Source organism: Amphibalanus amphitrite, unplaced genomic scaffold (assembly GCF_019059575.1).
Source record: "Amphibalanus amphitrite isolate SeventyFive unplaced genomic scaffold, NRLGWU_Aamphi_draft 000330F_arrow, whole genome shotgun sequence".
Lineage (NCBI taxonomy): Eukaryota > Metazoa > Arthropoda > Thecostraca > Balanomorpha > Balanidae > Amphibalanus > Amphibalanus amphitrite.
The window spans coordinates 498,140-526,003 of record NW_024881825.1 but is presented as its reverse complement, the minus strand read 5'-3'; the positions used below and the strand labels follow the sequence as shown (position 1 = coordinate 526,003).

The window sequence follows — 27,864 nt, the reverse complement described above, 5'->3', positions numbered from 1 at the left end:
AAGACTTGTCCTCATGGTATTATATCAAAGCTTCCTAACGATTTGTTGGGATGACAAGTTGATGCGGCGCCATGCACCTTTTCTTGTAGTGAGTGGCTCGTTTGGTAGGCGTTCTGCACCTGTTGTGCGTTCAGATGCCGCGGCGGCGTCCGGTGCGAGCGGCGCAGTTCAGTCGGGCAGCGCCGCTCCGCCCGGCCGGCCGGCGGAATTAGAGCCCGTTAGCGGCGCGCCGTTATGCCGCCAGATTAGTTCCGCTCGTGTCAACTGTAAACTGCATCGACCGGCCGCGCTCGGCGCAAGGGCCGAGCCGAATCCGCCCGCGCCTCCCGCCGTGATTCAGACGGCGCCTCGCTGGGTGCAGGGCGCCTGGTGGGTGCGGCGGGGAGAGAGATAGGAGAGCTTGATGGCGCGGTGGGGACTGGGAGAGCTACGAGGGCCTGGTGGTGCGGTGGGGACTAAGAGAGCTACGAGAGTCTGATGGTGCAGTGGCGCGAGATACTTGGCAAAGAGGCGACGCGGTAATGGGCAGTGGAGAAGTGGTTAAGACATGCCTGACTTTTAGACCCTCAGTTAAAGAATGGCCTTGCTTGATGATTTAGATAATCTTGGCCAACCCGTATGGCGTCAGATTTAGTTATGAGGGTTTGCGCGAGGTCTGCGCTAGTTTTGACACATAAAGATATAGCACAATTATCGGCCATTTTTAATGGTGATCAGGGCCGAGACGGGTGCTGCAATTTTCAGAAAATTGTCAAAAGTTTCCACCAAAGTTGGAAAAATTGTCTACAACTGTTCGTCTAGAATTTGTTCGAAGGAGCAGTTAGCTCGAAGATGGTGGGAAAATTGATGAGCGCATCGCTCTGGTTGGGGTTGTTGTTTTGGTCGTAATTTCTACTCTGGTGTGGTGGGACTGAACACGAGAGCTGGCTCATTTCAGTAACCGCCCTCGCCCTAGAGTTGAAAGGGCCTCAGCTCATTCCAGCCTCGGTCCATCACAGCCCAAAACCCATCTCAGCGTCTCAAGACCAGCTCACCTGGCACCGAGTCAGTATGTTCCAGACGTTTTTCCTGTTATTTCATGCTGGTTTCTACCGCTTGCCGCTTGCGTTCATGTTACCCACAACACACTGAGTCATCAAAATTAAAAGTAACTGCAATGTTTGTGATTCTTTCTGGTTTTGCTTGACCAAAGTCAGGGTTGGTGCTAGAATAGCTATCACTACGTATTGAATCCCAGTCCGATCGAGTTTGTTGCCCAGTTTCTGTAGCCTACCGCCCGATCGGAAATTTATGGATCGGTGCATAATTTGTGCAGTGTGCACTCCGTCCCCACCGTAGTCAGACTCTTCAAGGGGCCGCCATTGTCCACACAGGCCGCCATTGTCACTGATGACATCCGTTCGTTCGGCGACCGCTGCCACTGGTTTGTGACCCGTGGTAGTGGTCGCCGAACCATCTTGGTCGGTAGCGGATTGCCGGGATGGGCCAGGCCTAGCTCCCGCGAGTTTCAATAGCGGCCGAGGATGAGGCTGGAGTAACGCGCGGCGGCGGAGCTCCGTAGCTCTGGCTACCGTCAATAGATGACGTTAGTGGTCGGCGCCTGAAAAGTAGGCTGTACCGCTGGGCTCGCAGGCCGCCGTCCAACGGGCTGCTGTTTCGATCCCTGCCCATAGATGGCACTAGTTTTGGGTGCCTGAAATCTAGACTGTACCGCTCGGCTCGCGCATCGCGGCTCGACGGTCTGTTGTACCAATTCCTGCCCATAGATGGCACTAGTTGTCGGCGCCTGGAAGCTAGACTGTACCGCTGGTCTCAACCGCCTCGAATCGGCCCTGGCATAGGTGAAGAGTTGGTGGAGTGCATCATTTGGCTGAGACTGGATATCTAGCGGGACTCATCAAAGGCGTGAAAAACGGTTCCGCCGTCAACGTACCAAGCTGCACCTGACAACCTCGAACAACTCTACTAACTGACCAATGAAAACTCCGTGCAGATCCACGTCGTCTTAGCCCGCGCACCGACGGGGGGGGGGGGCGGATATCCGCCCCCCCCCCCTGAGGTTTTTTCGCGGATTTTGCGAAATTTGGTATGACTATTCTCTCATCAATTTTACACATGGTGTGCAAGTTTGAACCTCCTAACTTTTAAGGTCAGGTCACCAGGTCACTTTGAATGACCCAACCTCAAGTCACTTTTTTGCAACTTTGTCACCGTGCCAGAGCTACAGTAGATGTCGGAGGCCTTTGAAAGTCGCAGGATGTTATTAGGTCATTAGTAGCTACAATTTGTATATCTCGGAATTTTGATGTCGGTGACCTAAGGTCAGGTCAATTTCGCGACCTCCCCATTATAAGTCAATGGGGGAAAAATCAACTCCCTGTTTTTACCACTAAAACGGGTCGGAATGGCCCCATATACCATACATGACTTCACATACGATCAACCTTTACTACCTTGAGGTCTGTTTTGCTGTTGGGCAGCTGTAAGGTCATGTGACGTCATCAAAGGTCACCAAAGGTTTTTTGCCAATAACTCCTTACAGGAACAAGATACAGCCGCGCGGATGGTCTCATTGTGTTCAGCTCGTCAAGACGCATCGAATGATATACATGATGACCTCGAGGTCACGTGACCTGAGGTCAACCTTTGACCTTGACCTTTCGAGGTCAACATATATATCATTCGATGCGGATTGACGAGAGGATCACGATGATGCCCTTAGTTTGTTCCTATCTTGACTACTTCGAAAGTTATTCGAGAAAAACCCTCTCCATATCTAGCGCCGCCATTTTGACTTTTTCGACCCCTGTGACGTCATCTTTGACCTGACCTGAAAATGACTTTAGTAAAAATTGTAGACCTTGTCCGTGCGTATCCGATGCCGTTTACCGCTTGTCGCTATCTTGCTTCGTTCTCGAGATCTCAGGGGGGGGGGGCGGTCATCCGCCCCCCCCCGTCGGTACTAAGTTGGCGCAGACCCCCGTCGGTGCGCGGGTTAGAATACGACCCGCAGTGTTCAGTGTCTTGTGATCTAGAATGCGCCGCGGGATCCTCCCAATGAAATGTATTATGCAAAACGTCGTCTTCCTAATGCTTTGTTACCAAATATTTGGCCGTGGCCTTTCCCCACCCCCGCGCTGCTCTGCCTTTGTCTTAAATGTCTTCAAACAGCCCCGAGACGCTCTGAATTCTGTTCCACTGCGCTATTTCATTAATTCTGTATGCGCCTTTATCTCTCCGCGAACATTTTGCTGTGAATTCCTCTCTAATTTTCCTGCTGCCGTCTGTGAATTTCGGACCATTGATGCGCTCATTCCTGGGGCTCTTATGAGACGCTTCTTGGCGAAGTCGCTGACCTGCCGGGCCGCGGCGGAGCCGTATTGTCGGTCTCGCTCGGAGCCGGTGGGACCTGACCTGACCTGGCGGCGGTTCGGGGAGGTGTATGGCTGGTTGGAGGCAGCTGGGCTCCACAGGACACGTGAGGTGCGGTGTGGTCTGTACCCTGTGGTCTGCACCGGTGTGGTGTGGTCTGTACCCCGTGGTCTGCACAGGTGCGGTGTGGTCTGTACCCCGTGGTCTGCACCGGTGCGGTGTGGTCTGTACCCCGTGGTCTGCACCGGTGCGGTGTGGTCTGTACCCGGCGGTCCGCACCGGAGCCGGGCGGTCCGTACCCGGTGGTCCGCACCGGTACCGGACGGTCCTTATCACCGGACATGTGAGGTGCGGTGTGGTCTGTTCCGGGCGGTCTGCACCGGTGCGGTATGGTCCGTACCCGGCGGTCTGCACCGGTGTCGGGCGGTCCATATCACCGGACACGTGAGGCGCGGTGTGGTCCGTACATACCCGGCGCTCCGTACCTACCCGGCGGTCCGCACCGGTACCGGGCAGTCCGCACCGGTGCCTGGCGGTCTGTACCGGCTCGTACCGACGGTGAACCGCCATGTCAGCTGGCGGAGTCGGTACGGTCTAGTGGCCATTTTTGGATTGCGATGTTCCGTGAACTACTTTGTTCTATGTTCATAGGTGCTTTCTGAAGATCTCGACAATACGTAGGTATTTCCACAGACCCCTTTGGGGTGATCCACGATTTTCTCTGGTCACGGAAGAAAATTCCTCAGCTCCTCTGGTTCCAGCTCTGCTATATCGTACACAACATTCGTTTGCTGATGTAGTGCCCATTGGCGCCGTGCTCTGGCGGTGATGTGTGACCCTCGGCGGCCATCTCTCACCATCTGATGATCCCGCCCAGATGCTGGCGCACTATTGCCGCCCGCACTCGTCCATCCGCTCTCGTGATGATATGTTTCTATCCGTCGCCGCCCCACTCCATTTGTCACCGTAGTCCGTTACTGCGCCGGCCGGCCGTCCGCGGCCCGGGACGGCCGTCATTACGTTCTGCTGATACCCGACCTTTAGCCGACCTATCTGTCTCTGCACAGTGCATCAGTCTCTGTATGGTGGACATTGGACTATGACCGGCTCTCTCCAACTTCAAACATTTATGTTCTCCGGCTCTCCCCACCTTGCCGCATGCGGCCGTTACCGGTTCTACGTGTTTTGCCGCGCGACTGCTGCGGATAGTCTCCACATACTGAAGTTACCGGCCCCTCCACACACAGCCGTTGGCGGCTGCTATCCCCGGGGCTCTAACCGTCTCCACATACTGTTGTTACCGGCTCCTCCGCATACTGCTGATATCGGCTGTTACCGCCGCTGTATCCACATACTGTTGTGATCGGCTCTCCCCCGTTTCACTGTATTGTCGCCGCCGGCCTCTGGTCTGGCTGTGCGGCCGCCGCCGCCGGTGGCGCCGTGTGACCTGGCCTGCCGGTGCGGCGCGGGGCGGCGCGGCGGTTGCGCGCGACGCGGCTCGGCCGGCCCAGGTCGGCTGGCCGGGCGGCCGGTCGATACCAGGCGGTCGGCTGGGCCCCGGCCGGCCCCGACCGGTCTCCCGGCGCGGCGCGCGGCACGGCCACGGTCAGCCGCCGGGCGCCCGGAGAGCGACGCCGAGACGGAGACGGAGACTGACGCACAGACGGAGACGGAGACGGACGCACAGACGGAGACGGAGACGGAGACCGACGCCGAGACGGAGACGGAGACCGACGCCGAGACGGAGACGGAGACTGACGCACAGACGGAGACGGAGACCGCTGCCGCCGCTGACCTGGAGAAGGCTGCTGGGACTGAAGGCTGAAACAGACTCTTTCCGCGTTCAGGAAATCGCATGCGAGAGCCTATTCAAATACATGATAATTCTTCCCGCATCAATCGCTTGCGAGAGGTGCGTGGATTGATGCGAGCGAGCTTCCATGTAGGTATTTGAATAGGCTCTCGCATGCGATTTCCTGACTGCGGAAAGAGTCTGTTTCAGGCATGAGACGGATGCCGGGGCTGAAGACGGGGACAGAGACGAGACGGGCACGGAGACGGAAACGCAGTCTGCTGGGGCTGTAACCGGGGACGGAGACGGAGACGCAGTCTGCTGGGGCTGTATCCGGGGACGGCGCCGGGGATGAGGGTTAGAATGGAGCTGAAGCCGGCGACTGTCACACGCTGCGGTGTTATTACCACCTCACATCGCGTGGCGGGGTAATGGAAGGGGGTTTCTGGACGAGGAGGAGGGTGACACGCTCTCTGGGGGGCTCGCTGTTTGTTGGATTCGGCTGGTGCGAGCTTCTCCGTGGATCATAGCGGCTCATGCCGGCTGCTCCACCTTGTATGTTTAGTTTTACGCTCCTAAGGTGGGCCTGATGAACTGTCAGAGGAAAAGCTTGGCATGCGCTTTTTGCAGCTCTGTTTTCTTCTGGTCACAGTCGTTTGGCCGACTGGTTTCCGATGAGTGAGCATCGTTCAGTGGTCAAGGTCGTCCTCCAATTTCAGACCGGAGGCGAACAGCTTAAATTGAATGTGCGTTTCCGCGATGGTCGGCGTTTTTGCTGCTCCCCGGGCTCGGTCTCGGCCTCGACTGATGGGCGCTGGCCCACGACGTGGCACGTGCAGAGTTCGGCACTGCTGGGTCTGTCAGCAGCTGGGGGAGGGGGGGGGGGGCACATAGGCGCGACTAGCAATGCGCTCAAGCCAAAGCGAATTAGCTTCCTGGAGTAGAGGCGTCCGTAGTAACATCACCCCCTTGAAAATCCCTCGGCTGAGGCCCATGGAAAACTCCTTGGGACTCACCTGGCAAGAGGCGTAATATGGCCGATGGAGGACATTATTGGAGTGGATGTTAGGACTCCAGCTCAACGGCCGTATGTGAAGGTTAGCCAATCCTTCCACAACAAGAAAACTGAGTAAATAAAATTAAAAAAGGTTAAAATAGAAAATGATGATAATAATAACGCTGGGAAGCTAGTGAGTGATACCAACGTGTTCTTGGAAATACTTGGTTAGCTGCTACGACGATTGTATATTGTTCATTTTGACAAATGTTTACTTTAATGAAAAACAATATCAATTTCTTATCTGTATTCAATGTAAACGCGTTTCGATTATTTCTTTATCAATACATTGATACAATACAGATAATGAAAACATTATCTAAAACATTAACACATTGAATCGTGTGTTTTCATTATCTGTATTGTATCAATGTATTGATAAAGAAATAATCGAAACGCGTTTACATTGAATACAGATAAGAATTTGATATTGTTTTTCATTAAATGCTACGACGATGTTTTTCTTCTGAAGAAAACAAAAATCAGAAACAAAATTAGCATCTACTAACACGGCACAGTTGGTGCAGCGTGTGCGCCTAGCGGGGCACTCGGCGCGGATGCGTCTGTCCACTGTCGAGCGATTCATCCGGTTGGCATGAATCTGATGCATATCAGCGCAGGATTCGACTAACAAAAACGTCGTAGCAGCTAGTCATTTGCATTGCTTATAATGCATCCGAACAAGTTGGGAAATATGCACTTGCCTTGGAAATGTACTTTGTTTGAATGTGCCCATCTCGATGCGATGTAAATTTGCTAACTATAACTATTTCGCTGAGCGCGATGGTTTTTAGCGGTGTTCAGTAGGTCTTTAGTGTGCTATGTAAATAATGGCGAATTTGCCTCACATGGTGATTTAACAATTTCAAAGTTTTAATAGCCTCGGGTCTGGTGTGTCAGGGCTCGGTCCCGATCTGTGATCACCGCTAATCTATTCTCGATCGGGCGGACCGTTAAATAACGCAAAACTTCCGATTGGCTTCCATCTGGGCTCCTAACCTTCGGAATCGCTTCGGCCATGGATGACCATATTGACCCTGCTCAGGCTGACAGAGAGTCGTCGTTAGGTGTTTCATCAACTTATCGATGCTTCTGAATAAATCACATTTTGTTCTCTGCGGCTGACTCGCGACTTGCTGGAGAGGTGGGCGGATGGCATGGTTTCGACTGTCCTTCATTTGGCAAAGTGAATGAGGCGCCTGTCACCAAATTCGGTGCCGCGGGATTGGACGCTAGAGAGCAGCATATCGCTTGACCTGCCTCATTATTTGTCACGCTTAATCATTATGTGCGACATCTGATACCAACTTTGGAAGTAAGCTGACAAGTTGACAGAGAGCTTCTCTTCAGACTTAGGAGGATTATGACCCCATCTACTTGCGGTGTGCTCAGCTTTCGGTTTGGCACATGCAAGGTCCGGTAGAGGGTTACTTGGCGGTGTGTCATCCGCAGCAAGTCCTGCCCCTAACGCGGCACCTGGACTCACAGACACCCACTCCGCCATTCGGACTTATAAACCGTACCTTGTACACGGAACTGGCGGCACACACTGAAGTATCGCTGGTTGTCGGTTTTGTACGTACGCCAAAGCGTTTTGGACGCATGGCTGTGGTCGAATCTGTTATGGTATCATAGAAGTGACTAATCGAGGCATACCGCGCTCTGAGGTGCCACTTGATGTCTGCCACTACGGGGTGACCGATTCGTTCCACGTGCCACGGGGTATCTGTCACCGCGGGGCGACCACTTCGTTCCACGTAATGTAGGGTGTATGTCACTGCGAGGTGACCGAACCGATTCTTTTCACGCTGCGATAAGCTCACGTTCTGTTCGATGTGATGCCAATGTAATCATTATGATGCTGCTGTCAGCACCTTTCATAAATCCGCTTCGTTTATTCGTCTGGCAATATTGCAGTTATGACTCTCACTCCGGTTCCTCGGAAACTGCTGACCACTAAGCTCTAACCTGTAAAATCCATTGTCCGATGGTTGCATTGCAACCATCCGTATTTCTTAAACGAACTCTTATTTGGTGCTGGCTCCTGAGATGGTTGCTGAAAAGCCATTTTAAATCAGACTCGAAAGGTCTGGCTCGAAAACTTCTGGAATTGGTCCAAGATGGATGAACCAGTAAGACCCCGGCCATAATCCCAAACCAATGCTGGTTATGCATGCATACTGGGTGTGACGGGAACAGTTTGAGCTGTAGCACCTCATTAATGATTCAAAACTACAAAACTTCAAACCATTCAAGGATTCCCCTCTATCGCATCAACTTTGGAATATTGAGTTAGAGTCTCATTGGTACTCGCCTTAGTCTGGTTTAAGCATAGACTTCTGTATACAGAGGTCTTTGGTTCAAGCATGCCACTGTGATCTGGGATGACCTGGATCGATCAGCTTGCCGTGATCTGGTGCGCTTAACTTACCGTGACCGGTCCGGTCAGCATGTCGTCATCGGGTCCGGTCTACTCGCCGAGACCCGGCCTGGTTATCCCGCCGTGACCTGCCGTGACCCGGTCCGGTCGGCCCGCTGTGACCTAGCCTGGTCGGCCAGCTGCGAACAGCCGTGAATAGCCGTGATCTGGCTGTGTCGGCCGGTTAGTAACTGCCGTGGCCGGGTCTGGCCGGCCGGCTGTGACCCGCGTGACCTGCCGTGACCTGGCGTGGTCGGCCGGCTGTGACCCGCCGTGACCTGCTGTGACCTGGCGTGGTCGGCCCGCCGTGACCAGGCCCGGTCGGCCCGCCGTAACCTGCCGTGACCTGGCGTGGTCGGCCCGCCGTGACCTGGCGTGGTCGGCCCGCCGTGACCTGGCCCGTTCGGCCGGCTGTGACCGGGCGCCGTCTCCGTGAGACGTGTGCGGCCGGCGCGCCGGCGCACGGCGCTATTGATTGGGGAGAGGGTCGGCTCGGCGGTGCGGCCGCGCCGGCTGCCCGGCGGCCAGTGAGCCGGCTCGGGCCGCCGGTCGAGGCGTGTCGCCCGCCGTCCGCCGAGCCGCCGCCGCTCCGCCGAGCCGCCATGGCCTCTCGGAACGAGCGGGCGCGCCGCGACCGCGCCGCGCGCCGCCAGACCGAGCTCGAGAAGATCCGGCGCAAGTACGTGCCGGGCGACTCGTTCAGCTCTGGCTCGCCGCCGAGCGCGCCCAGCCCGGCGTCAGCGCGCCCGCCGCCGGCCGCGCGCCGCCAGGACAACCAGGTAACGCCGCCGCCGCCCCCGCCGCCACAGGGCCGGCCTCAGCCCCCTTCCGGCGCCCGTGGCCGCTGGCAACATGGCCGGCCCCTCGCCCCCTCCCCTTCTGGCGTCCGTGGTCGCTGGCTGTTGTGCACACTGCCCGACTAACCGTGGTAGTCATACAACTGTTCGACTGTGTCATTGTTATCCCTGGCCTGCACCTATGTTGGGAATAGTTATAGTTACAAAACTGCAGATTGTCAAATCCCGGACATTGGCGACTTTTGGTCAAACAGGCTCATTGGAAATTTTAGCTGGGTTTCCAATGATTGTTTTTCGACATCGAATGTATGAATTTAATTTCTTTGAATATAAAATTCAGGGTGCTTCCGTACCCTTTCATTATTTTCGCGGTGAGCTGTCACACAGACAGGTATGCCTCTGTTCCGTTGTCTTACGCGCTGTTCGGCTGTTCCACGCGCCGGGCACCGTTCAATACTCGGCGCGACCTTGCTCTTTCTTTGCCGCCCAACGGAGCGCTCCAAGTTGGCCGGCAGTGGGCGCACTCGTGGTCTGTGCCGGCGCCGAGGTGCGGCCGAGTGGACCGTGCCATCGATCTGTCGACACCGGCCGTCGTCGCCGCTGGGCCAGCACTGACATTGACCCGCCTCCGTGGCAATACCGGCCCGGGGTGGCGCGCTGCCGAGACGGCGACCGGCCGGCCCACCTCCGCGCCGCTGACACCTACCTCGGGGGACTGTTCCGTTCGTGATGCGTTCTGTTCCCTAGTTTCCGTTCTTTCCTGTTTTGGGAGGTCTGTTGGAACATTAATGTGGTCGCCATTATTGTATAATGCTGAAAAAGTCTCTCCATTCTCCAGACCAGCGATGAATGACTGGAGGGAGACTGGTTGCAGGCCTCTGCCGTCGGTGAAGTTGCGTTAACATGCTCTTCCGCCGTGTCCGCTGGAGGCCCGTGGCGTGCTCATTCCTTTTTCTTTTCATGATTTCGGCGAAATGTGTTGAATGGGCGAATATACGGCGCCGGAGCCCACGCTAGGCAGAGGCTGTTGCGCGGGACTTGGCCTCCGCCGCCTGATCGGGAACTGGCCAGGTGCAGGCTGAGCTCGGACTCCACCGATCTACCCCGAATCTACCTACCTAACTAGGGCCTATGTTCTTACAAAAACAGTGAGATAGCGCTGTTTAGTAACGCGCTCGCTGCTGGAGAGGTCCGTGTCTCTGGCTAAGGAGTCTGTACTCACGTGGCCACGGGTGTTGTTCAATGTTCATCTACGACCCGGACTGAGAATGGCAGGATGATAGCCGAGCCCACTTCTACTAATAACTCGGCCTAATATGCTAGAAACGGGCCTTAAAACCAACAGAATACTGCTTCCTCAAGCTTTTATGTACTCATCAGTTTCTAATATGGTTTTTATTGGAAGGTAGTTCGAGTTTCCCCGGTTTCAGTTCATTTTACGTCGCGTTGATGGCTGATGGCGACGCTGCCTTACAAGCCAAGAAGGGTCTGTTGATTTTATTTATGCAGGAGCGACCGATTATCGTAGCACATTTAGGGCCTGATGGCCGCCTCGTGTTCATGGCTGCTTTATATTCCATAAACTATTTGTTTGCGCTGTAGGTGATGACACGAGGAAATGACATGAGCAGGTTAGTGTCCCTGGCGGCAGCTGCGGCAGTTTTAGGGGAGGGAGAACTGTGGCATTTCCGGCAGCTGTAGAGAGGGCTGTGACAGCTACCACAGCTGTAGAGAGGGCTGTGCCAGCTGCAGCTGCGGGGAGAATTGTGTCACTGTGTCAGGCACGGCAGCTGCTGGGGAGGGCTGTATCAGCTGCCGCCGGCTGCGGGGGAGGGCTGTGACAGCTGCCGCCGGCTGCGGGGGAGGGCTGTGTGAGCTGCGGTTGTGGGGTAGGGCTGTGTCAGCTATGCCGCCGGCTACGGGGGAGGGCTGTGGCAGCTGCCGCCGGCTGCGGGGGAGGGCTGTGGCAGCTCCGGCTGCTGTGGCGGAGGGCTGTGACAGCTGCTGCGGGGGAGGGCTGTGTGAGCTGCGGTTGTGGGCCAGGGCTGTGTCAGCTATGACAGCTACGGGGGAGGGCTGTGGCAGCTACCGCCGGCTGCTAATCGAACAGCCCCGCGGGGAGGTTGCGTCAGAAGCTGCGACAGCTGCTCCGGTCCGGATAGCGGGCCAGCTCGGGCCCAACTAGAAACCCAAATACGCATCACGGCCTGTCGCAGCCGCTGACGAATTGGATGATATTGTACGGTCTCCGGACCGGACCTTCAGACATGTGAGCGTCGGCCAGTACGTTTATTGCTGTCACATGCGGGTATTCACTCTGTCCACTCTAAGTCCCGAGCTGTTTTATGTTTTTTTTTCCGTGCGCTGTTAGAATTGTTCGGCTCTATTTATATTAAAATGCAATCCATTCTGCGACATGTGCTGCGAAACGATGGCAATGGCAATACATTTGCGTTGCTAAGGATGCGATATGTAGGTCAAGGTATGTTTGTCTTAGAAAACAAACATTCCTCAATGGAAACGGAAGGACCACAGCACTGTTACAGTGTTGGACGCCTGTGCCTGAAATAGCGGCACTATGGCTGCTCAGCTATAAACCATGGACACTGTCCAGCCGCCGGCTTATGCATTGGTAACGGAATCATACATTTGAAATGGCCAGCGGCCGACCAACACGGCTAAACTGCGCTGGGGCGAGGCTCACAGTTGAATTGGACATTGTGAGGCCGATGGGCGCCTACAGCACCCGGCGCCGGAAACGGGTCGACTTCTTCGATTTCGTGCATATGCTCCGTTTTAAAATGTGTTATAATTACGTGACGCATTTGCCACGCCTTCATGTGTCTTGAACGGACAGACAAGACCATTGGCTAAAGCCATTTGAAGGACGATATCCCTGGTACTCTGGAAGTGGTGTCCCGCAGCCTTACCGCCCAGCCTCCGCCATCCCGTTTGGCACGGTGTGCGGCAACTGTCCGCTTTATCTATTGTGACACCCCCTGACGTATAAAAACAGTAGCGAATGATGGGCTCCTAATCGAGGGGGCCGGCGGTTCTCGGTACGCCGCGTCTCCAGTGTCGATAACGCCAATGAGCGTGGTCATTGACCTTTGCCAATGGGATGGGCTCAGGGCGCATTGAATACCTAATGTCAGCGGTGGACGAGATTGTGTTCTGGCGTTACGGGGTGCGGCGGAGATTGTCGGCTTTCAAATGGAGCTGCTAAGGCGGCCGTTGATTCGTGTGAGCCGTTCGGGGCGGTGGCAGGTATTTGCTGAGACGACATAGAGGTCATCGCCGGCTCAGACACTGCACTGTCTTCAGTTGGAGTTTTTCCGTGACCCTATCATCGGCAGCCGCCGTCTGACCAATGAGGATATTGCGCCGACTGTCGACGAACGGCTGTCTGCTGCACGCTGATGTTCTGATGTTCTGATGTTCTTGTTGCGATTAGTCCCTATCGTCTGGGCTGGCGATCCTCGGGGACGGGGCGCCCGCTAACTAGGTGCCGCTGAATGAGGACATTAATAACCTAATGCGTCCGTCAGCACGCCGGCTTTTGTGGGCGGCTCATGCAACGTTGACTAAGTCTCGGCCGTGCACGTCAGCTCATTGATTGGCGGGCTGTGCAATGTGTAGTGGGGCCGGACAGCGCTTCCCATTCCGCAACATGCGTGTATAATTGTATATTCCGGTGCATTGTAGCACCGAATTGATAAATGCACCAAGAATGTAGGAAACTATTCAAACTAGAATAATGCTTAACAGGGCCTTATCTCACTTGCAATGGTATGATGACCTGAGTCTGGTTTGTGAAGAAGGACCAAAGAGAGGGGTGGACGAAGATCACTGTCATTTTATCGTTTATTTTAGTTCCAACGGGGGAACAATGCACGGTGGTTGGGGTACATGGTCTGTTGTTCCACTGGGCAATATTGTTTATATGCCGCTGTTTTTTCATTTTTACGGCGCCTGGTGTTACCAATATTTTTTCCTTGTATCCAAACCTCTTTGTCCGAGCAGTTACCATCAAAGCCATAGAACGTAGCAGTTACCATCAAAGCCATAGAACCTATCGATGAAATGTTTCCGAGCTTTTTTACCTCTTTCTAATGCTATTTAAATTCAAGTCTTCCGTTCCCTGTTCATCATCAAAGAGGCTTCAGGATCGGGGGTTGTATTCAGCATCTACCATGAATGGGGCCTTTTTAGTCTCTGCACGCGTTGAGGGCGCGCTGTGCTGCAGTTTACCCTGCGGGAGTTAGTTTGTTCTGAATTGTCGGAATGTCCGCTGCGCCGGCCCTCCGGTGGACGCCCAGCCTGGCGCTGTTTCACCGGGAGAATGGACGCATCCCCCGGGAAATTTAGGCCATCTTGTATGTGGCCGATCGAACTGTGGCGACCGGCGCCGTCCGCGCTGAGCCGGCCGTACAGGGCGCCGTCCGCGCAGAGCCGGCCCTACAGCTCAGCGGCCGCGCTGAGCCGGCCCTACAGGGTGCCGTCCGCGGAGAGCCGGCCCTACAGGGCGCCGTCCGCGGAGAGCCGGCCATACAGGGCGCCGTCCGCGGAGAGCCGGCCCTACAGGGCGCCGTCCGCGGAGAGCCGGCCCTACAGGGCGCCGTCCGCGGAGAGCCGGCCATAGGGGAGAGTGGGGCACATTCGTGCATGGGGCACATTCGTTTTCAGCAGTTTATGGGAACACGAGTGACTGCACGAGCTCAAGGTAAATTATGGAAATATGTCTATCATTGCCGCCCTTCGTTCACCGTAGAAGACAACACTGTACCTGCTGTCATGCTTGATAAAAACGCAAATTTGTAACATTCGTGAGTTTTCCAAACTTTTCTCATATCATCCATTTTCGTGATCCTGACTCGGAAATGTGGTTCAGCTTTTCAAAATTGGGGGTGAAGAAGCTCACTCTATTCACGGAACTGCTGCAAACTCGTTTGTTGAAAAAGTGTCATTTTTTCAAAAAGAAATTTTGAAATAGGTATATTACTAATAACGTTGTGGGGCAGGTTCGTGTACGCACTGCCTGGGGGCACATTCGTGCATATTTTTTTTTAGTTTTTGCGATTTATGACTTTATCTGTAGTAGGTTTCTCTAATGACGTTCGCCTGACTCAGTCTCGACTGCTTGCGACGTCGTGACGAGCAATTCACGCGAACTTGGCGAGGTCACGGAGGCCGGCAGTTGGCACATTCTTGTTGGCCAGCCCATTCTTTCTACATATGTTGTGCAATGCATTCTTGTCGAAAGGAATCAAGTGAAATGACCCCCTGCCAATTTCCTTTGGTAAATTTCTGTTAATGCCCGTAATTTCTCGAACTTTGCAGGTTGAACGGAAGTGCCCCACCTCTTGAACGAATGTGCCCCATAGGTGGGGCAGTTTCGTGCAAATGTTCAGAGTTATTAAAAGTCATTTTTTCTAATGGAAGCAATAATTTTAGAGGATAACTTTTAAAGAGGAAAACTATCTGCAATAGTTCCTTTCCATACTACAATCAACAATTTTGCCATTGCACTAACCAAAGAACAGATATATGGGTTTATCCATTTTTTGCACGAATGTGCCCCACTCTCCCCTGCAGGGCGCCGTCCGCGCTGAGCCGGCCCTACAGGGCGCCGTCCGCGCAGAGCCGGCCCTACAGGGCGCCGTCCGCGCAGAGCCTGTCTATGTGTCGCTGTGGTCGTTCCCGTGTTGTAGTGTCGTACGGTGACCGTTCCCGTGTGCTGTACCGTGCACACTGTGTGGTCCGGTGGCCACAGCTCGCTAGTCGCTGTACAGTACTGTGTGGTAAGGCGGCCGCTGTACCGTACTGTGTACTTGCAGTGGCCGTTTTTATGCCGTTGTGATGTACCGAACTGTGTGGTACGGCGGCAGCTGTACTGTACTGTACTGTGTTGTGGTGCTGTACCGTGCTGTGTGGTACGTCGGCTGCAGCTCACTGCCCATGTGTCTGTAGTGCAGCTCGCTGTACCGTGCCGTGCGGTACGGCGGCCGCAGCTCGCTGTACCGTGCCGTGCGGTACGGCGGCCGCAGCTCGCTGTACCGTGCCGTGCGGTACGGCGGCCGCAGCTCGCTGTACCGTGCCGTGCGGTACGGCGGCCGCAGCTCGCTGTACCGGACTGTGTTGTACCGTACCGTGCGGTACGGTGGCCGCAGCTCGCTGTACTGTACTGTGTTGTACCGTACCGTGCGGTACGGCGGCCGCCGCTCGGCGGCCGGCGCCGTAGCACAATAGCAGCCGGTATCGGCCGATCGATGGATTGGTGGGCGCCGTCACTGCCAGCAGACCGGCCGGCCGGGCTGCCGCCGCGCCCCAGCTGTGGCCACCGTGCCGGGCCCGGCTCATACACGGCCACACGCGCCCGTACAGCCGACGGGCCCCTCTCATAAACGGCCGGCACGATACTACGTCCGGACTGCTGCGGACCTCGGGACCGTGCGCTGGATCCAGTCCTTCTTATTTGCCTTCTGGAAATTAGAGCACGCTCACGGAACGTGTACTCTGAGCTGAAAAATTCCTTGTCCCTTGCCCCCCTTTACCGTCTACTGTCCCTTGCGCTCAGTTTCGCTATCGTCAAGGCATTGGCGTTCAGGTGCTCACATGATAGACGTCTCCAAATTCCAATCGTTATCATCACTTTTATTTATCGGGGTCAAATATTCAGTGACAAGCGTGACCTTATGTTTGTGAAGATGCCAGTGAACCGAACCGCTATGTTAACCCTCGCCCGTATAGGGGGGGTCGAACGGACCCCCCCATGGTTTTTCGTGAATAATTCGCGTAAAAAGCGGCCGATCGCGACGAAACTTTCAGTACCCTCGCGTTCATCAATTTCACACCTACCCTGAAAGTTTCATGACCCTGACCCAAGTGACCTTTGACCTGTGACCTACTTTTCGAGACCATGTTTGGCTGGAATTGCAATTCGGCGTATGTCGGCTCGCATTAGCCGCGCGTTTGCAGTCTTTTCGTGGTTTCAAGCGTTCAAACATGTGATATGATGTTGCCCCAATGCATTAGGGTGGGTGTCAAGGTCACCTGAAGGTCAGGTCAGGTCATTGACCTTTGATGACCTCGGTTCACTTTTTCGAGTTTTACATGTTTCTAGGCCAGTTTTTGGAGCTGAATTCGAATTTAGCAACCATATGAACATTTACGAAGTAGTTTTGGTGCCTTCGTAACATGTTACGAAGCTGTCAGAGGCGGTTGCCACCTACTACGAATACCCTTACTGGTTGGCCTGACCTGACCTGACCTGACCTGGCCTAAATACATGAAGACATCATCTGTGATTAAAACTAACATGATATTCGTGATCAGCACCCCGAAAAACCCCATAGCAGCCACACTTTACGACGTTCTAACAGGTCCCGATTTTCCCGCCTTTGGGGTCATTGACCTGACCTGCAAGGTCAACCAATGACCTAGGACCTTAAAATTGGGTAGCATCGGCTTCCTCTCGTCACGGGCAACATGCTCGTTTTTCCGCGAAGCTCTAGCTCGATCAGGGGCGAAACGGCAAGGGGGGTCCAACGGACCCCCCCTATACGTTCGCGGCTGGAAAAACACCAATACGGGCGAGGGTTAATGCGGCCTGTTTTCAATGTGCCATACGAGACCATCTCCTATTCCTAGATCAGACGCTACTAGCGTCTCGCAATCTCAGGTCGATGACACAGGTTCACCCTCACTCTCCGCCTGATATCTGAACCGACCTGTGTCGGTCCGCGGCCCGCCGATTGTCCGTCTCCGGGAAACGAGCGCCGCTCTCTGACAGCGGAAACCGTCTGTTGTACGGGCTGAGAGAGTCGGCGGCCGGCGGCCGTCCACATTCGACTCACGTCCTGTCCACACACGGCTGATGGGCGCTCCCGGGGCGGTCCGCCGGGTCCCGGGGTGGTCCGCCGGGTCCCGCGGCGGGGGTGGTCCGCCGGGTCCCGCGGCGGGGGTGGTCCGCCGGGTCCCGGGGCGGTCCGCCGGGTCCCGGGGCGGTCCGCCGGGTCCCGGGGCGGTCCGCCGGGTCCCGCGCCCGGGGCGGTCCGCCGGGTCCCGCCGCGGGGGCGGTCCACACCGGCCGGCCCGCACCGCTCACGGCCACGGTCACGGCCGCGCCCGCCGCGCCGCGCCGCGCCGAGCTCCACCGTCCCGAGAGGTGTGTGCCATCGCGCCCTCTTGACCGTGGCACGTTTTTCGGGCACGCTAGCTCATTTGACGGGAAATGTGTCAATTAACCGCCGACGGAAAATGTCTCAATGTTATGTCGGAAGCTCAGGTCTTCTACAAGTTATGAATATTTCTATTCTTCTGTTTTGTTTATCATACTTGTGAAATTCGGGAGACGTTTCGACTCTCATTCTTTCTCCGTCAGCGGCTCACGCTAGACTGAAATGACTTCTCATTAGAGTTGCAAAGTTTCCCTACCGCACTACCGGCATGCCGGTAAATTTTCACTACCGCAGGTTTTTTCGTGGTATCTGGCATGTCTTGCCGGTAGCATGCCGGTATTTTTGATTTTGCACAAAAATAGAAAATATCAGCATATGGTTTAAACTTTGGTCACTAAGAGGCTATCAAATTATAATAACAGCAATATTAGCCACTGCAAAATACATTTTGTGGAAGAAGTTACATTGCTAAGGGTAGGGATAACACATGGACCTCGGCGATTCACAATCACAGGTTTCGTTATAATTAGGATTGTCAAGAATCTACTGTGGTCAATAAATGGAAGAATACTGATACTTATTCATGCTGCAAAAGCTCGATCAATCAGTAAGTCTAATGGTATGTAATAGGTAAAATACAACAAAATAAAGAAATGTTGATGACAACGTTCCCTAGAGGAAAAGGCAGAATCAAAACACCACAAAACACATTGTTTGGAAACTGGCATTGAGTCCTGAGATGTGGTCTGAGATACTCTACAAAGTATTTGACACTGAAAATTCAGCTGAAAAGGCAGATATTAGGTAGCACTGAGCCTGACTTTGGTCCCAAAAATGAAATGAAAATCAAATAAACTGGCATTTTGTCTCATCTTTACAAGAAAACACAATATGCATACAAAATAAACAAAGTGGCGCAGAATAACAGGGGAACCAAGGATTGACTTTTTAGATCTTCTCTCCCCTGATGGAAGGATGTAAGATGATGACGTAATATTTTTTCGTATGCCTTTTTGGTTCAATTCCTGAAAGGGAATGCATTTTCTTGTAGTGAACTAAACTCACAATGTTGATTACATCAGAATTCAATATCCTTTTGGATCATTTACATCAACAAATCATTCATAGGCGGCGGAACGATTTGAGACAAGGGGGGGGGGGGGCACCATGGCTCAAGGAGCCAAACCTAGGATACCCCCAATCCTGTTTTCTCATCGGATTTAGGCCACTTATTTTTCGTCACAGCCCTGACACGATGATTTTTTTTATTTTTTTTTTTTACTAAACGAAAATGGCAGTTCACCCCCGTATGCAGGGGTGTACCTAATTTTATATCTCTTTGTGGGGGCATATGCACCCACAATCCTGAATTATGCCCCCACAATGATGAAAAGCACCCAAAAGTCTTTTACAAGGCTGCAAGCGTCCTTTCGAGAGCACGGTGCCCTTCGCATGCTCTAACGGCGTCCTCCTGACCGTCTCGCGTTCATGGATAGCGTTTTTAATCACTCGGCGCCCTTCTGGGAGAATGGCGCACTTTTGACAGCACCGCGCCATTCTCATGGTCTAACGGCGCCCTCCTGACCGTCTCGCGTCCTTAGGTCTCTGTTCACCGTGCATCCCTCGACTATTCGGCGCCCTTCTGGCCTCTCAGCGCCCCTGAACCACATATAGCGTTTTCAATCACTCGGCACCCTTTTACGAGAATGGCGCCCTTTTCATGATCTCAAGGCGCCCTCGTAACCATCTGGCGCCCCCTCGTCCCCACCAACGTAGCACTACTGACTGTGCGGCGCCCTTCTGGCCTCTTAGCGCCCCTGGACCACATAGCGTTTTCAATCACTCGGCGCCCTCCTAAGAGAATGGCGCCCTTTTCATCGTCTCACGGCGCCCTCGTAAGTCGTAACCGTCTCGCGCCTCCACATTTGGTGCCCCTCCTACTGGATGGCGCCTCTCTACATATTTTTACGTCCTTCCGGTCAGTTTCCACTTTTAAGCGTGTATTTGCTTAGTCAGACACGCCACTTGAAGCGCCATTCGGCTAGCAATGTTATGAAATTCGGTGTTAATTTAGGCTCCCACATAAAGAATATCTATCGCGCCCCAAAACGGCCTGGCGCCGGGCGCCCCTACAGCTGGGCACCCACAATCATTTTAGGAAAATTACACCCCTGCCCGTATGTGTGGTTAACTTTAAGCTGATCCTCAAGTACCTATGTGTTTGTCTCTTCCTTATTGTCGTTTGATAAATTCCATTTATCCTACATGTATAATTCCCAAGAAGCCATCGCAGTACTAATCAGTGGCGAATCCCAGGGTGGAGGTCACATGTGTCATGACTTAGGGCCTGGGGTCACCACATGCCTGCCAGGAGCACCACAGGCCTGACAGCCGACAGGGACACCACAGGCCCGCCAGGGGTGCCAAAGGCCTAGCAGGGGCACCACGGGCCTGTCAGTGGCACCACAGGCCTGTCAGGAGCACCATCGGCCTAGCAAAAGCACTACAGGTCTTCCAGGGGCACCACAGACCTGCCAGGGGCACCAGAGGCCTGTCAGGGACACTATCGGCTTCGCAGGGGAACCACCGGCTTCGCAAGGGCACCATGGGCCTGTCAAGGGCACCACAAGCCTGTCGTTGGCAATTTAGGATTGTCAGAGGCACCACAAACCTGTCAAGGGCACCTACGTTCTAACAGGGGCACCACAAACCTGCCAAGGCCCAGGGACACCACAAGCCTAGCAAGGACACCACAGGCCTGTCAGGGGCACCACGGGCTTGTCAGGGCCCATGGGCACCTAAGTCATGTCAGGGCCCACCGTAGGCTTGTCAGGGGGCAGGGTAGGTAGGTACCACAGTCTTTCCAGGGGCACCAGCGGCTTAGCAGGGGCACCAGTCATCACATGACTAACCAAAAATAAAGAAAAAAAACTGAAAATAGGGCACCACCAAAATTAAGTGGCCGAAATCCGTTGAGGTTTTAATTTTGGGCATAGGTAGGGGCACCACTTCGATTCATGAACCTCCCCTTAGAGTTTTCCCGAATCCGCCCCTGGTACTAATACATCAAATTTAAGGGGGGCACCTTGCTATTGGTGCCCCCTTGCAGAATTCAAGGGGGGGGGGGGCACGGTGCCCCGGTGCCCCCCCCCCCCGTTCCGCCGCCTATGAAATCATTTATGAGGCAGTTTGCTACAGTTCAGAAACCCTTTTTGCAGCAATTTAATCAGCTGGTTAAAAGTCTCTGTTATTATGGCGCATCTGTTTCGAAATCTTTGATAGTTGATAACCTTGTGTTTGGAGAGGAAGATTCTTCGAGAAAGCGGGTATTATATCGTTTTTTATGCATATTATTTGGTGACTGTTCTCAGGACAAGTGTTTTTCACATTTTTCAAATGATTCGTATCTTATTCATGAGCCAGCAAGCCATGGCGAAAAGGAAAAAATGTGTTGATCTCGCTTCCTCAGGCACATGGCCGAATCTCTAGATACTTTTTATGTTGTGGCCATCTAGATTTCAAAATTTGATTTTGGTTGGTAGGTTCCTGCAACATTTTAGGAGAATGTGGAATAGTAGAACACCTCTGAAATGTTAATGTGATTACTGCTTACTTGAACTGTGCAGTCTTCAGAAACAATTCAGTAATTTAAGTTATTTTTGTCATTGCTTTTTTGATGTTTTTTTCTTACTGCTTTTTTGTAGGCAATACCTCTTTGATTACAGGTGATATTTTAATAGTTATAGACTGGAACTGAGTTTCAAAATTGTGGGTGTTTGTGGGGCCAACTGAGCCAAAATCATCCTGTTCGTAGTTAGGTTGGACATTGGGTGGCTGCTGAGTGGGAACTGGGATGGGTACTGAAATTGCCAAAGTGTGGCATCTCTTGTAGGGGTAAGCTAGAATCAACATTGCAGGTTTTTTAGTATGCCGGTAATTTGGTGGTGTTTTTGCTTGGGTCGTGGTAGCATGCCGGTATCCCAGAAAATTTTTGTGGGGCGGGGCGGTGCCGGTAGCAGCCTTTGGGGGAAATTTTGCAACTCTACTTCTCATGGTGGGCGGCGGCAGCCCATCTGTGACCGAGTCGGGCCGCCGTGGGACCCTCGCCACTCGGCTCAGATAGCGTCTCCGGGCGGGGACGCGCCCGCGGAGGTGGTATCGAATTCTCGGCCGCCGCTCTTCAGCGCTCCAGTGGCCGCCTTTTTCTGGCGAGGGCGTTTTCAAAGGCGTGCCGCGGTTGGCGCTGCGCCCAGACTCTGTGCTGGAATGGAATCGGCTGATGCCTCGGCGCCCATCCGTCTTGGAGCGCTGGCAACAGACCCCGGCGGGCGTCCTGCAGAGGTCACGGGAGGACAAACAGTGGCTGCAGAGGTCAACGAGGCACTCGCGAAGGACAAAGACAAACGGTAACCACGGAGGTCACGGGAGGACAAACGGTAACTGCAGAGGTCAACGAGGCACACACGCACGGTAAGGAGCCTGCGGGGCGGCTGACGCATGTCATAGAAATCACGGAGAGGCAAACAATGCATGGCTCAACGAGTCACGTTTCAGAAGGGAGGTCACGGAAAAACGGACTCAGCTCACAAAGAATTGGATAACGGATAGACGACACGGTGTGCGCAACCGTCCCACAGGGGTCATTAGATGACAATAGCTGTAGAGCCAAGCGGTCCCTCGTGAAACAACTTGTAAATCACAAGGGGTGCGACTAGGCGAAGATAACACCAAGTCACGTATTCGTTAGGCAGAAGTTGTGCCTAACTACCTCGACGCCGTGCCAAAGTTGCGCTGAAAAGGTCGTTGAAGTCATGCTGCGGTGGTGTTGAGCTCGTTGGAAATGTCAGAGGCCTGTGTGCCGGTCGTAGGTCACGCCGGGAGAGGGGGCAGCGCTGCGCGGCGGTTACGTAACACCGGGCGACAGGCAGACGGTAGCGCGGTGAGCAATGGTCGGCGCACTCGGCCGCGACTCGGAGATATGAGCTCCCTCGAGTTCTGTCTGAAACTCGCTGAATTTCAGCGGCTACACTCGATCTGCATCAAAGCGCCACGATATCTGCTGCCGTGCTCGTTGGCGCTGACTTTTGGTTACAAAGCTACAATATCTTCTTCGGTCCTTGCCTGCATATATGCTAAATTTTCGTAAAGCTTTTTTGTTTTGTTTTGCTGTTGTGCCTTTTCTTTGCCTGCACTGCCCATTTTTTTCTGGTTGTCTGGGCGAGTCCATTCCATTTCGATAAGCGAGATGATGGAACTGCAGACGGACGGATGTGCGCTGAGGCGTGCGGGCTGACCACGTCCAGCGGCAAATTGAACGGAACGTCAGATGGGCCGTACGGAGACGGGCGGCGCGGCGAGCCGGCCAGCAGCGCCGGGAGATTGGACGGCGGCTGTCCGCTGTCCACCCACTGAGGCCGGCGAGTGTCCACCAGTCCACCTACCGACGACGGACGGCGGGTGTCCACTGTCCACCCACTGACGGGCGTCCACTGTCCACCGGTTCACCCACTCCAGCTGTGTCAACCCTCGTGTACTCTCCCGAATCACCTAATCATTCTGCTGCAGGACCGTAGCTCGTCTGTCGAGCTGCGACTCCGTCTCCCGATTCTCCACCCGCCCCTCAGTTCGGTGTCGGACTCTGGAGAGCGGGAACGCCGCTTCTCGAGAGTCCCGTGCCCCGCCTCCATCGCGCGCTGACATATGGCCAATTAGAGCGGCCCTCAACTGGCGGCCCATTATGCCAACGAGCTGCCCATTCGCCTGTCGGCCCCACGCGCGCTGTGCGCCGCCCCGGCGCGGACCGGGGTGATAAACCGTACCCGCAGCGGCGGGCCGAACCGTCCGACTTATCGCCCGGCGGCGCTGGAGACACATAAAAACGCGCATAGGTACCGTCACAGGTATCGATGTAGCTGACCTGACAGCGGCTGACTGTGCTGTCCCGTAGGGCTTCGGTGGGCATGATCCTACGGACACAGCGACGATCTGTTCAAGGCGTCAGACTGATGTCGCCTGTAGCAGGTGTCTGTGATTCTCGCATATGAACGTCCGAGTGTGAACGTCCAGGCTTGCTGTAAACGGTCAGCTGGTGTGTCACCTTGTCTAACTCCTTCCCCGGCGTTCATGTGGGCGGCATGGAATACATCCCCAAATGTTTCGTGTGCCACATAGTGTTCTGACCGCTGCGTCTGTGTCTGTGTTTCAGATCGTGCGCCATGGCTTCCCGCACCAGCCGACAGCACTGGCGTTCGACCCGGTACAAAAGCTGCTGGCCATCGGTACCAAGACCGGATCGCTGCGACTGTATCCTTTCTCGGCCCGAACGGAGGGAGACGGGACGGGGTACGGTAGGGAATGGGACGGTACGGCACACTGTGGGACTGGTGCTGGCTCATTTTACAATGGGGATCAGGTGGCACATTAGGGCGGGGCGGTGGGAGGGCTGTGGGCCGGTCCCGCTGCACTGGTGGTCCCTGCGGAGGGTTCCCCCTGGACCGGGCTGGGGTTTACTGGCGGCCCTTGCCGCTCCACAGACCACTCTGCCGCCCCTCTGACGGACTGGCGGCGGTGTGGATGTCCGGGCTTTGTGGGCAATCTGGCCGGCCGTCGCTCCTTCTCAGAAGCGTCGTGAAACCCGTGACGGCAGTATTATGCAGCGTACATGGCCGCCGCGAGCGATGACAGCACAAATAAATAATGCATCGGCCCCCGGCGGAATATTTGGAAATTGACCTCGTGTGGGATGCCACGCGGCGGAAATTCCGAGCCTTCATCAGAACGATGGCATTTATTCATAGCTGATGATTGACTTACATTATAAGATTCACGAGAACACAATCTCAGTTGTCAACAATTACATTTTATTTGATTGGGAATATTGCTCGTAACATGAACTCCATAGTTTATTCCTGGACGAACATGGTACGGCTTTACCCATGAAACCATATCTACCCATGTGGAAATATCAGCGCTTTTTGTGCACTTATACACAATAATACACATATTAGCCTGTTTGATAGTTCACCAATGCCAGTTTATCAGTACTGAGCGTATTTGTATTGTTTGTCTGTGTCCTTGGTCTCTCTGTTGTTTGGCGGCACCCGATGTTTGTCAGTTTGTTTTTACCTTGACTGTGTCATAGTTCCATTGTGTCCCACAGTATTGTGTTTGTCTGTGTCTTTTGTCTGTACTACGTTTGTCAGTACCCAGTGTATTTGTACCGTGTTTTGTATGTGCCCTGGCCGGGTCCCGGTCCCATCTCCTCTGTGTGTTTTGTGTTGGTCTGTTCCCTGTGTTTACTGTGTTTGTCTGCACCCTGACTGGGTCCCGGTCGCCATCCCCTCTGTGCATTGTGTTTGTGCCCTGACTGGGTCCCTGTCCCCCTCTCTCTGTGTATTGTTTGTATGCGCCCTGACCGGGACCCTGTCCCCCTCTCTCTGTGTATTGTGTTTGTCTGCGCCCTGACCGGTCTCTGTCCCCTCCCCTCTGTGTATTGTGTTTGCTTGTGCCCTGACCGGGTCCCCTCGGCCGCGGTGGGCGGCGCTCGTCGGTCCGGCCCGCCGGTGCTGTGCTGCCGCCCGCCTCTCCGTCACCGTGGGACACGCCATCGGGCCGGCACGCCACCCGGGCACGCGGCCGGGGCCCCGCGCGGCGGCCGTCAGGGAGGGACCAGTGGCAACCCGGTGTATCAGTCAGGGAGGGACTTGTCAGCCCGGTGTAGCAGTCAGGGAGGGACCGGTCAGTCCGGTGGAACGGCCAGGGAGGGACCGGGCAGCCTGGTGTGGGGCCACCCGGGCACGCGACTGGACCCCGGGGCGGCGGTCAGGGAGGCCGGTTAGGGCTCACCGGGCACTTCGACCACTGGCGTCCGCAGTCGGGTACTGAAATCATCTCACCTTTTTATCAGTCTCTCCGGTCCTCTGTCCTCATCCCCCGATCTGTCCTCAGTCCTCACGTTGCGTCCTGCGTCTCCCGTTTCTCGTCTTTGTAACACCCAACCCTTTTTCTTGTTTATGTATATATCTTCATTTCCTTTTATTTTCCTGTCGTCCTGTTTCCATTCCTTGTCCCTCCACACCCCACCTCAAATATCCACCCCTTCCTTCATCCGCTATCCCTCCTCGTATCCTCCACACCCCCTCTAACATGCACCCCTTCCTACATCTGTTATCGCTCATCTCCGAGTCGCATGCTTCATCTCTCGCCGGTGTTCCCTCGTCGCTCGCCCGTTCCCCTGTTCTCCGGTTTTCGCTCGTTTTGCGCCGGCTCGCGGCGGCCGGCGGCGCTCCGTGGATCTTCTCTGAAGGGTGAGACCGAGTACCGACCACGTGTAACTGCGCAGCCGTGTAGCACACACACAGCTGAAGGGCACGGCGGTCCGGCGGACGCTATCGACTCGGTCGCGCCGCCGCCGAGCTGGCAGGTTTACAGCGCGGCCCGGCGCCGTATCGACGCGGCCAGTCGCCGTCTTTGTGCAGTCGCCAGCCGGACCGGTATAAAATACCCCGCGCATAAATATGTCGGCCGGTAAATGACATTTCCGTACCGGTATTTATGGCTGCGGGTGGAACGGTCCGACTGCCAGCTGTTATTGCCGTCTTTAGATTTATGGTCGGACACTTGTGCTGTATGCACGCTGTTTGAATGTGTTGGAAGGGTTTTAGCGGCGCTGGCCGAGTTGCGCATCAAGCTCGAATGTGTCACAACTGAAGCCCTCCAGGTGACTTGACTGTCGTTCAGTCAGTCGGAGGAGTCCGGATAGTAGTCTTTGTGGTATTCACCCTGATACTCATCTGTGGTCCTCACTGATCTATATGACGCTGCCCGAGATGTGGCACTGGCAGCTGATGGAGAAGGTAATGCATTTCAGGGCCAAGATTTCCGGTTATATAACCGATACATGCGGTCATTCATCTAGATTTTGGCCGGCGAACAATTTTGTATGGTAATATGCCGCGATATAATTGGATGTAATATACAGGGAAATGGAATTCGGGAGAAGATTGAGGTGGGCCATCACTCGGCGCTCCGGAGGTGACGGCTCAGGGTGGCTGGGTAGGGCTGTGGGACGATGGGCAATGTAGCCTGTGTGCTGAGTGACCAGTGACCGGGGCCGGTCAGACGGCTACATCGGTCTCGGGCCGGCGCGGCGGCCGGAGGCGGGGCGCTCGCGCGGTCGATGGCCAGCGCGCCAGGGTGCCGCGCGTCATTACCTCGCCCACCGGGCCGCCTGAGAGGGCCCACCGGGGCCCAACGGGTAGGTGAGAGGGCCCACTCGGTAGATGAGAGGGCCAACCAGACCGCTAAGAGGGCCGATCGGGGCCCAACGGGTAGGTGAGAGGGCCCACCGGGGCCCACCGGGCCGCAGAGGGGGTCCACCGGGGCCCAACGGGTAGGTGAGAGGGCCAACGGGTAGGTGAGAGGGCCGATCGGGGCCCAACGGGTAGGTGAGAGGGCTCAGTGGGCCCCTTAGGTCCCACTGGGTCTAACGGGCAGACCAGGGGGTCCACCAGGCCGCTGAGAGGGTTCCATGGGGTCCAACGGGTAGATGAGAGGGTCTAGCAGCTATGATAATCCTAGGACCGAATCTTCCCTAGTTAGATGATGACTGACACGAGATGAGATTGCAGGAGACATCTGTCAGGGCTTCAAGGTCCCAGGATACAGCTGGCAGCACCCACTGGCACCCATTGAAAGATAGCAGAATCCACTGTGGTCCTTCAGACAGCAAGTACAACCAATTAGGACCCTTTGGACAGCCACAGGACCATTGGGGCCCGGGTGACAGCTGACAGAAACTTCAGAGGACTGCGTCAGGACTCGGAGGGCCTGCAAGACAACTGTCAGTAGGCGCCGGGCCCACTGGACAGCTGGGCCTTGTGAGGAGCCGCTTGGACTTGCGAGACTGGCGCGGCAGCTATCAACACACCCGTCCCAACTGGCAACTCGCCAGCCCAAACCAGACTGATCGTCCTGTCCTCAACATCGGGAGAATCCCGCGGTCACGCTGACGGCCCTGTCTTTGCTGTGAAAAATGACCGGCAAAGTGCTGCAGAAAAGAGAGCCTTTCCTTACTTGTGAGCAGCTACTGCGGTCGGGTTTTGGAACTCCCTGCGATAGCGATGCTACTGCCGGTGAACGCTGCGCTACATGTATTCAGATCACAGGGCGGCCGCGCATTTCGGCTGATTTGCTTTCTTCTACGCCGGTGCTATTGGTACTGCTGATTGGTAGGCGGAATCAGTCCA

General features: G+C 54.9%; 1 protein-coding gene across 19 annotated transcripts in view; it reads left to right on the top strand.

The window, feature by feature from the left end:
- LOC122388652 (syntaxin-binding protein 5-like) overlaps window positions 1-27,864 on the top strand; it is a 111,035-nt gene that overhangs the window by 15,850 nt on the left and 67,321 nt on the right. For 10 of the 19 annotated variants that reach the window (XM_043379906.1, XM_043379905.1, XM_043379908.1 and 7 more), the window contains exon 3: window positions 23,823-23,920. In XM_043379906.1, coding sequence (XP_043235841.1) covers window positions 23,823-23,920 — 98 coding nt within the window. Of the gene's footprint in view, window positions 1-9,214; window positions 9,420-23,822; window positions 23,921-27,864 lie in introns of those variants that run through there. The other 9 variants (XM_043379890.1, XM_043379889.1, XM_043379895.1 and 6 more) reach the window with 7 other exon arrangements.